This window comes from Rhamphochromis longiceps, linkage group LG4, assembly GCF_057381845.1.
Source record: "Rhamphochromis longiceps isolate RC_006_pf linkage group LG4, R_longiceps_female_GT1.1, whole genome shotgun sequence".
NCBI lineage: Eukaryota > Metazoa > Chordata > Actinopteri > Cichliformes > Cichlidae > Rhamphochromis > Rhamphochromis longiceps.
In genome coordinates, this window is record NC_140560.1 from 37,729,082 (window position 1) to 37,740,230 (window position 11,149).

The 11,149-nt window shown below is 46.9% G+C and overlaps 1 protein-coding gene across 1 annotated transcript in view; it reads right to left on the reverse strand.

Annotated features, from left to right (window-relative positions):
• Window positions 1-11,149, reverse strand: part of stx1b (syntaxin 1B) — a 51,835-nt gene that overhangs the window by 20,752 nt on the left and 19,934 nt on the right. The window contains exon 2 of the mRNA XM_085404909.1: window positions 214-288. Within this exon, the coding sequence (XP_085261035.1) occupies window positions 214-288 (75 nt within the window). The remainder of the gene's footprint in view (window positions 1-213; window positions 289-11,149) is intronic.

An 11,149-nucleotide genomic window follows, 5' to 3' on the forward strand; every position in this document is an offset into this window, starting at 1 on the left:
AAAACATTTTTATTTCTGTGTTTTCGGTCACGTCTGCCTCAGGACACCTTTGTGTCTTTGTTTCGGTGCAAACAGCGACCTCTGAGTAATCGTTTGTCTCAGACTGAACAGTCCCAGTGTTCCCAGCTGCTGTTTACGACCCTCAGTGTCCAGTTCATGATTTAACCCAGTGGTCACATGACTGCCTGCAGTCACCTGAGCGCGCTGCCTCACCTGTTCGAAGAACTCGTCCATGAAGTGGTCCCTGTCCACCTGCACCACCTCCTCATCGTCGTCGCTGTCCTTTGCCTGCAGACAGGAAACATGATGTCATCGGTGTGGTGATGATGCTTCAGTGATGAAGACTGACGCTGAGGCCCACAGACGGACACACAGAGGGAAACCGCTTCGTAAAAGCAAACAGGAGGTTTCCAAGCAACCGCAGCAGGGCATCACCACGCCAACGACCGAGAAAGTAATTTTCAGTTTATTTAAATATGACATTATTGTTAAATAAAATTGAAAAATGATATAATATTTAAAGAAATAATGAAATAAAAATGTAAAGACATCAAATAAAAAATATTAAAATAAATTGAATACGACAAATATGACATATTATTGCTTCAAATAAATAAATTTAAAATTAAATAATAAATCAGCATTTTAATGAAGAAAGAGAAGGAACAACATTTAAAAATAAAGTAAATACACAAACATGTTAAAACGAAATTAAATAAAATATTAAGAAAATTAAAGAAAAACGAACACAGGGGAATAAAAAGACAGAAAAATTAATAATATTATTGAAATAGTCCAGGATGAAGATGACGATGATGGAGTTGTTTCACAGACGAACGCAGGAACATTTTATTAAACTCAGATGTTCTCCTTAGAGGAGAGAGGGACAGGTGCTTCAGGCTGAAACAGGTGTTCAGTTACACTGAATGGAATTCTGTTATTATCAATACAGACGTGTGTGTGTGTGTGTGTGTGTGTGTGTGTGTGTGTGTGTGTCTGTGTGTGTGTGTGTGTGTCCGCCGACCGCAGACGACAAAAAGCACAATCCCTGATGTTCAGTAAACTCTCTGCAGATACCCGACACACAGGCAGGTGGACAGGCTGAAGGCGGGATCAGGTTACTGTATCTATGAGGCCCATTCTTCACAATATGAAGCTCCGCCTCCATAAAACCATAAAAACTAAAGGAAGATAAAAGAAGTGAACTTTGTTTCTGTGTCAAATCTAAACCAGCGCTCAGCACGTTGTTAAAGCTCCGTTAAACCCATCGAAACCTGCAGTTCCTCTGACGTCCAGCAGAGGCAGCAGCGAGTCTGTCCCTATAGACTGCCATGTTAAAATAAACGTGTTTATTTTAACATGGGATTTTTATTTTTATTTTATTTATTTTATACGTGCAGAGATGGTGTCCCTCTGCACCCTCTGTCCTCCCCCTGCGTCACTCTGCCTCTGCAGAGGAGACTCAGTGTTTGGATTAATCAGTCCACAAACTCATTGATTACTAATGATCATGTTGTTCCAGTTTTAACTGCTGGGAAGAAGAAGAAGGTGTCACTAACATATCTATTTTTATGTTTTACAAACCAAACATTAAAGCCACTCGTCACACACGTTTCTGCCGGCACATGCCTGCCTTGAAGATGAGGCGTCACGTCTGCCTTTGCTTTCATCAGCACTGTGATTTATTTGTTTCTGCTGTAAACATGTCCTCTGAGTCCCACTCAGGTGTCTCCACCTGGCTCCGCCGCCCGCCCATAGAGGCCGTGGCAGCTTCCTCAGTCCATCCTGCCAACAGTTCTCACTGTGGGCGATGCTAATGATGTCAGCTAGCTGCAGGCCTGATGCTCTCTCTCGCCTGAGCCAAAGACCCGATGCCACGGCATCAACACACACAGGAAACACACGCCGACACACCAGAGTGAGACAGGCGGACATCAGCATCGCTCTGTCCACGGACCTGAACGCTCCCAGTGTCAGGATAGACTATAGACTGTAAATAAAAGACAGACGTATCCACGATGTCACCCACTGGTTTGCAAAGGCTCATCTGGAAGCTTCAAGCCGAGTGATTCAAGCTGAACTGAAAAAGCCAGCGTTAAACCACATGATCGTAGAGTAGCCACGCCCACTCACAGGGTACCCCAACCCCCCTGTGACTGACATTTCCAAAATTAACTTAATGAGACAGCAGCTGCAGTGATGTAACACCTGACCAGGTAAAGGTGCTGAAGCTGTTTCAGACTCTCAGCGACACTGACATCACTGTCACGTCCCAGTGAAGTGCTGCTGAGGGCACAGGTCATGTTTCATTCACTCTTATTTCTTTAGCATCTTATACTGTCAGACCCTGAGGTAATACAGAGAAACCTAAACCATCATCACCCCCTGTGAGCAACAGTAGGAAGGAAAAACTCCCTTTTAACAGGAACCTGTGGCAGAAACAGGCTCAGGGAGGGGCGGGGCCATCTGCTGCGACCGGTTCAGGCTGAGGGGGAAGAGACAGGACGAGGACTCGCTGACGTGCTGACCAATCACGGCGCACTATGTTCTTCTTCCTTTAAAAACTGAGCTCTAAGACCCTCGGTAGTCCCGCCTCCTGCAGAGCGGACAAAGAGGAAGGACTTCCTCCAACAGTTACTCGAACTCTGGCGTTGTGTTTAACGGTTTAAGAAGATGTAAGTGTGTCTGTTTGGGTCCAAGAACTTCCTGGAAGCTCTCACTTACTTTTAGATCATGCAGTTAAAATCGCTGATCATGGATTCCTGCAGCGTGTTAAACATGTTACTTTGTTCATATCTGATGTGAATTTATGGAGATGAGGCTACGAACTCATCGCAGCGTCTCATCGGTCACGTTTGGGGCCGTCCTCTGCGGTTTGTAAAGCCTGACGCTGTGCAGGAAAAAGGAAAAGCTTTAGATTGAACGTACGAGCGTCTGTTCGCGACCCGCACGGCGCCGACTCCATCCTGCAGATGGTTCGTTATTCCCGATCCCCCCGGCAAAAAACACACCACATGTCTGAAACTGGGTCGCTCTACTTCTTCAAGAAAAAAACCTACAGGAGGAAAAATAATAAAAATAATAACGTGAGCATCTGCAGGCAGAAATGAGTTCATTCATCGCTTCAGCGCCGAGCCGATCGACCAGGAGACGAATTTCTCCTGAGCTCCTCTCGCTGGTTCCTCCTGATAACGAGCCGCCGGCCTTCAGGGCGAATGTTGGACACGATGCACCAATTTCATGTTTTTAAAACCGGTAAACGTCGCTGTCATCCCGCCTACGGCTGCAGTAAGGTTGTTAAAATCACTGCATTCTTCACCGATTTAAAATCATCGGATCCTTCCAGCAACGAATTTCATCAGAACGGCTGCACTGCTCCGGTCCGGAACGACGGTTTCAGGTTTTCAGGTCCAGCTCAGGGTTCGGGTTGAGGGTCTGGGGATGTTCAGTACAAACATGTACGTGTGAGACGAGGTCCCTGAAGGCATCGCGGGCGCCTCCCTGTGGAAATCCTTAACAGAGGACGTGACAGCAGAGGACTCGCTGACCTTCAAACACACCCAGGAGATAGATGCCCCCCAGCCCCACCACACACACACAGCTAAGCTCAAATCTGAAACAAAAAATACATAAAATACAAAATTTCACATTTTAAACTGGCTTTTTAAGTGTAAGGCCAATAATATAAATCAAGTTATTTAAATAAATCTTTTTCCAAATATGACCCCCCCCCCACAAAAAAAATTCATACGTTTTATAAACTTTCTGAAATCTATCAAAGAAAATGATCCTGTAAGATTAGATATTTAATTCCAGCTTAAAAATATGTTTTATATAAAACTTCAGCCAGTCTGAAAACAGCTCCACCAGCAGCCAATCAGCATCATCCCTGCCTCCAAAACCAGCCAATCAGAGTCTGTTCCCTCGCTGCTGTTCCTCCACATCACCATCCAGTTTAGAAATGCACACACATAGAATGAGAGGTCAAAGGTCAGGGGCTGATGGAAGTCAATGGACAGAGTTTGATTAATAATCAGTGAAACGTTGTCAGCCTGCAGGTCTGCGTGTGACCCGGCCGTCAGAGGACGTGAAGGCCGTGACGGTAAACGCTGATCTGAGACCAGCAGGAAGAGGCAGGAGGTGCAACGCTGCGATGGCGGTATAAATGATGTAGCATCGCTCCTGCTCTTGTCCAGCAACTCTCAGACAGCCTGACGAGGGCGCTGCCTGTGCTGCACAGGTTGTTCCAGGAAATAGCCACAGCCGCACCTACACCGTCCCCTCTGGTGTCTGCACTGACTCAGCCGAGACAGAAACGACAGAGAGCAGATGATTGGAAGGTTGGGGGCGAGTGGGCGTGTTCTTACGTGTGTTCAGTCTGACATCACACAGACGCTAAAAACAACCAAACAACTAAAGCACCCACCCGTCTCTCACATGAGCCGATTAGCAGTTCCTGGTTTTCACTCATGGATGGGCACGGTGTTTGGTCACTGCTCAGGTGGGAGGAGCCATCATGTCCGTCTTTTATATACAGTCTGTGCTCCCCCCTCAGCAGGATATGTGGCTTCAGGGTGTTTCCACAGTTTAGCACGTGACGACCTGCAGGGCCCCGACGAGAGCGGCGCGGGGAGCTAAGGTGGGTCTTCGATGCCTTGAAACTGGAGCCTGTGAGTCAGGAAAATCCCACTGAGGGATCAGCGGTAAAATCTGGGTGAAGGAACCTTTTAATCAGATGAAATCCAGCGCTCGGTTTCTCTGCAGGGTCTCAGCTTTGAGTGTAACGAGGAGGCCGGCCCTGACTAATATCTGAACACTGTTACATAACAGCAGAGGCTGAGACACACTCGGCTGTTTTCTCCTTATCCAACCATCTGAGGAGGAGGAGGAGGAGGAGGAAGAGGCATCAGAGCACAGAGAGAGAAGAGAAAATCAGCGAAGAGGCCGAAGATCCTAAAAATAAAAAAACTGCACAAAATGCCGACCTTCACGTTTCGGTGTCGGCTCGGCTGCGATTGTGTTCTTTGGGTTTCCATGAGTTCATTTCATACAGGATTCTGTTTATTAGTTATTCATTACATAACATCCTGTTATGTCATAAACCTTAAATAAACACTGAAATGGACAAATGTGAAATATACACACACAAAAGCCAATATTTAAATAAAGCAGGCAGGCGACACACATCCGCATCAAACGAGATGTTTACGCAGCGTCGTTCATTTTTGAGTACGAACAGAAACAAGGTGGAATGAAGATGATGAAGAGGCGTCACACCAGAGAAGAACAGGAAGAGGTGAGCCCGACGCCACGTGTGGCTGAGGCGTTCACGGTCTGTTGCACGTAAACACAGAAACACGTTTCTGTGGTTTCAGAGGACGGTCAGGTGTTCCACATCATTAGCTGTGTCCCAAAACGCAGGCGGCGTCCTTCAGAGGACCCGGCCTTCTCGGTCTTCGAAGGACCCAGCCCACGTAGACCGCGATGAAGCAGGGAGTTCGCTGTTTTTGCCGGCTTGAGTGACCATTGAACCCCCCGGTCAGCGATCGAGCTGGTGGGTAACAGACGTCTCCGAAAACGTCGCAGCACAAATATGTGATGTCTTGATAAACTGAGCAGATATTTGAAGTTTGCACAGCTACTTTCTCATCTGAAAATATCTTAAAAGTTTATTTTGTGACCCAGAAAGATTAATAAGAGTAATAATAAAACTTAGCTGTCGCCATTGTTGGAAACTGGAATTGGCTGGGCCGCGCTATGAATTCTGGGATAGGTTGGAAGGACACACCCGACCCATCCTTCAAATTCGGGGAAAAGGAGGACGCGTTTGTCAGCGGCATTCGGAGGAGTCGACGAATTGGGACAGACTTGGGCGCGTCGCTGTGATGTAATCGGCCTACAAATGCGGCCTCAGGAGGAAGCAGCCGACTTTTTGGGACACAGCTTTTGTCTGCAGCCTTAGATACAGTGACCTTTGACCTTAGCCACCTGGCACGCCCGGGATTATCGCAGCTCGCCGCGATGCCAAAACAATCTGATGTGAATCAAAAATTTTAAAAAAATCAAAATCAAAATTTATTTCTATAGCACATAAAAATACAACCAAGTTGACCAAAGTGCTTCAGAGTCGGTCAGAGCAAAAGCACAAGAAGGAATGAAAAGAAAGAGTTTAAAGGAAACAATATGACAACTGTTTGAAACAAAAACTAGCCACGAAGTAACAAAGTAGTTTTTAGACGCAAAAGACTGGATGGACTCAGAGGAACGAATATAAGGAGCGAGGTTATTCCAGAGTCTGGGAGCTTTGACAGCAAAGGCCCGATCACCTCTGGACTTCAGACGACACCTCGGTTGCGTCAGGAGCATTTGATTGGACGATCTAAGTGCCTTATTAGGGATATACAAATGAAGGAGTTTGAGGAGTTTTTAAGGTAAGCAAAAGAATTTTGAAATTGATACGATAATCAACAGGAAGCCAATGTAGGTTGGCTAAAACTGGTGTGATGTGGGCATAATTTCTAGTATCAGTTAGACGCGCAGCTGCGTTTTGAACTAACTGGAGCCGGTGAGTAGAGGACGATGGGACGCCCGAGTAGAGGGATTTACAGTAGTCTTAATTTGGAAGTGATAAGTGTTTTGTAAGGTCCTTCAAAGGGCTTTGTTTTAGACATCTGATGCAGCTGGTAGAAACTGTTTTTTACCAGAGCTGACAATAAGACAGGAAACAGAAAAAAATTCAAATTAACCAGTCAAAACTTCACAGATAGATCAGCTGACATATAACAGGTAGGTATTGGTTATTTGGTTAAGTCACGCCCAAGTAAATACTGGACTAGACCATAAATGATGAGGGGGGGGGGGAGGTGACATAACCCCCACCTGTCTGAAAATAACACATGCATGAAATGCATAAGAAGGATGCTATGAATATACACAAACAGGGGGACAAAGGGCAGTGTTTAATAATAAAAGCACGTTTGAATTAAAAAACAAGATTACATCATCACTTGGGCGTGACTTAACCAAATAACCAATACCTAGCTGTTATATGTCAGCTGATCTATGAAGGTTTGACTGGTTAATTTGAATTTTTTTCTGTTTCCTGTCTTGTATTTAAACAATTTTCTCCAATGTTTTACTAAGACCCTGATGAAGGGTCCTAGCAAAGGGGCCCAGTTAGTTGTTCCAGCGCGGTGTGACTATCACAAACTGTAACTGTCTTATCCTGGTTCGGTGTGAGAGACGTGATACGTTTGGACCTCATTTAGACAGTCAAATAGGGGTTGCAGGGAAGTAGAGACATCTGATGTCTGATGTCCAAGATGGCGGCGCGTGAACAACGCGAGGCTCAGTGTCTCTCCAGAATCTGCTATTTAGCGGTTTTTTATCTACTTTTAACCGGATTATTCGTCCAGAATTGCTGTGCGTTGCTGACCTACAGCAGACAAGAGCTTCTGGACATCTGGACTCACAACTCCAACAGTTTTATCGCCGATCTCCGACTCATCCCAGAGATCTCCAGAACACCGGAGGCTGCCCACTCTCCCCGGCTGGGCGGAAGTGCACGCAGACGGCGCCGAGATCGTAAACAAAGGCGAGGTAGGCGCGGAGGGCTACGGGCTAAGCTAAAGCTAACACCACACCGGCTGCCTTTACCCAGTATTTTTCTCGCCAATGTCCGTTCTCTGGCAAACAAAATGGATGAGATACGGCTCTCCATCACTAACAACAGACGGATTATGGACTCAAATGTCATGTTTTTCACCGAAACATGGCTGAACAACAGCTGCCCGGACAATGCTATCGAGTTAGCAGGACGCCACACACACCGAGCCGACAGGCTAGCAGATGACTCCGGCAAGACCAGAGGTGGAGGTTTGTGCATTTATATTAACAATGCTTGGTGCATGAACTCCACTACTACTGAGAGTCACTGCTCACCTAATGCGGAGTTTTTAATGGTCAAATGCAGACCTTATTATCTCCCCAGAGAATTCACTTCGATCATACTCACTGCCGTGTATATACCCCCCGACGCTAATGCTAGGTTGGCCATGAAAGAACTTTCTGCAGCCATTAACAAACACCAGAATAAACACCCCGAGGCTGCTTTTATTGTTGCTGGCGACTTCAACCACACCAACTTAAAGACAGTCCTCCCCAGATTCCACCAACATGTCTCCTGCCACACCAGAGGAGACAAGACTTTAGACCATGTGTATTCCAACCTGGCTGGAGCCTACAAAGCCACACCCCTCCCCCACATTGGACAATCGGACCATCTCTCCCTGTTCCTCACACCTCGGTATTCACCACTCATCCAACGTGTGAAACCTGCTGTGAGGACAATTAAAGTGTGGCCAGAGGGGACAGACGCAGTGCTCCAGGACAGATTTAAAAACACAGACTGGAATATGTTCACCCACACAGACCTGGACCAGTACGCCTCATCTGTACTGGATTACATCTCCAAAACCACAGACAGTGTCACCACCCAGAAACGGATCACCATGTACCCCAACCAGAAGCCTTGGATGAACCGGGATGTTCGTCTCCTCCTGAAGGCCCGCAACACCGCCTTTAGGTCAGGAGATGCACACGCCTACAGTACAGCCAGGGCTAATCTAAAGAAGGGCATCAAAAAAGCCAAACACCATTACAAAAAGAAGGTAGAAGAACACTTCTCCAACTCCAACCCCGACGCATGTGGCAAGGACTCCAGACCATCACAGACTACAGGACCACCAAACCCTCCCCCGCATCCTCTGATGTCTCCTTCCTCAACGAGCTCAACAACTTTTATGCTCGTTTTGAGCGAGGGAACCCCACAACCACAACCAAAGCAGACATGACGCCAGACCACCAACCTATGACTCTCTCCCCCACCGATGTAGGAGCGGTGCTGAGCAGGATCAATGTCCACAAGGCTGCAGGTCCTGATGGCATCCCCGGGCGTGTTCTCAGAGCGTGTTCTGGGGAGCTTGCAGGAGTGCTCACAGACATATTCAATCTGTCCTTGGCCCACGCTGTGGTACCGGCCTGCTTCAAATCCACCTCCATCGTCCCGATACCCAAAAACTCCAACCCATCTTGCCTCAATGATTACCGCCCAGTAGCACTCACCCCCATCATCACTAAGTGCTTAGAGCAGCTGGTCCTAGCACACTTCAAATCCTGTCTCCCCCCCACCCTGGACCCCCACCAATTCGCATACCGCCGGAACAGGAGCACAGAGGATGCAGTCTCCATCGCACTGCACTCTGTCCTCTCACACCTGGACAACAACAACACCTACGCCAGAATGCTGTTTATAGACTTCAGTTCAGCGTTCAATACAATCCACCCCTCACAACTCATCAGGAAACTGACAGACCTGGGCATCAGCTCCCTCATCTGCAAATGGTTACTGGACTTCCTGACCAACCGCCCCCAACATGTCCGGCTGGATAACCACTGCTCATCTACCATCACAATGAACACCACAAGGCTGTGTGATGAGCCCTTTCCTCTACTCCCTCTTCACCCACGACTGCAGACCTGCTGGTGGTTCCAACACCATCATTAAGTTTGCAGATGACACCACGGTGATTGGCCTCATCAGTGACAACGATGAGGCCGCCTACAGGGAGGAGGTGGATCGTCTGGCTGAGTGGTGCGACAGAAACAACCTGCTGCTTAACACCGAGAAGACCAAGGAGCTCATCGTGGACTACAGGAGGAATGCTGACCCACATCCACCCATCCACATTAAGGGGACGGCTGTGGAGCGTGTGAGCAGCTTCAAGTTCCTGGGAGTCCACATCTCCGAGGATCTCACCTGGACGACCAACTGCTCCAAGCTGGTCAAGAAGGCTCACCAGCGCCTCTTCTTCTTGAGGACTCTGAGGAAGAACCACCTGTCCTCAGACATCCTGGTGAACTTCTATCGCTGCACCATCGAGAGCATCCTGACCAACTGTATAACAGTCTGGTACGGGAACTGCTCTGCCTCGGACCGGAAGGCGTTGCAGAGGGTCGTGAAAACTGCCCAGCGCATCGCCGGAGCACCACTTCCTGCCATAAAAGACATCTACAGGAAGCGGTGTCTGAAAAGGGCTGGGAAAATCATCAAAGACCCCAGTCACCCATCACATGGACTCTTCACCCTCCTGCCCTCTGGGAGGCGCCACAGGAGCCTCCGGACTAAGACCACCAGGTACCGGAACAGCTTCTTCCCCACAGCTGTCAGACTCCTGAACTCTGCCTCCTGACATCTGACCCACGTTAAACTCATGGACTGAACATACACACACCCACAATGGACAACTGTACCCTCAAACACAATAATAACATGGACTGAACCACCACTCACAACCACTAGCACTTTATATAGCCTCTGTAGAAACTATCTACACCCTCACTTATCTTAACTGCACTACTGTATAGCTCTGTGTAAATAATCATTCTGTACATTCGATAATCTTTAATCCTACAACTGTTTACAAGTTGCATAGTTCACATTTCTGTATAGCTGTATATCCCAGATTCTGTAAAGTTATTTATTTCATATTCTGTATAGTTTTTCATATTTATATCCTGTTCATATCCTGTACATAGCTTGTACTCACTACAGCCTGTACATACTTAGTTATAGAATATTCACAACATACTTCATACCGTGTACATTATAACATACCATAATAGACCCATTTCTGTAATATACTCACATATCTATATTATTGCTAATATATATTGTAATATATCTATATCACTAAGCACTTCTGGATGGATGCAAACTGCATTTCGTTGCCCTGTACCTGTGCATGTGCAATGACAATAAAGTTGAATTCTATTCTATTCTATTCTAAATAAATCTGTATGTCGTCGCATACAAATCACATCACAGTCACATGGCCCGAGTCCACAGGTAGATCATTAAAAAGCCTAACTAACGCTGTCTCGCTGCGATGGCGAGGTTTAAAGCCAGACTGACTTTCATTGATACCGTTAGAATCAAGGAAGGACTGAAGTTGTTTTAGAAACACTTTTTCCAGAATTTTGGATATCAGAGGGCGTCTGTAGTTAGAGCACAAGGGTCAAGATCCTTTTTCTTTATAACGGGTTGCACGACAGCGAGCTTAAATACTGACGGTGCACAACCTGATGACAG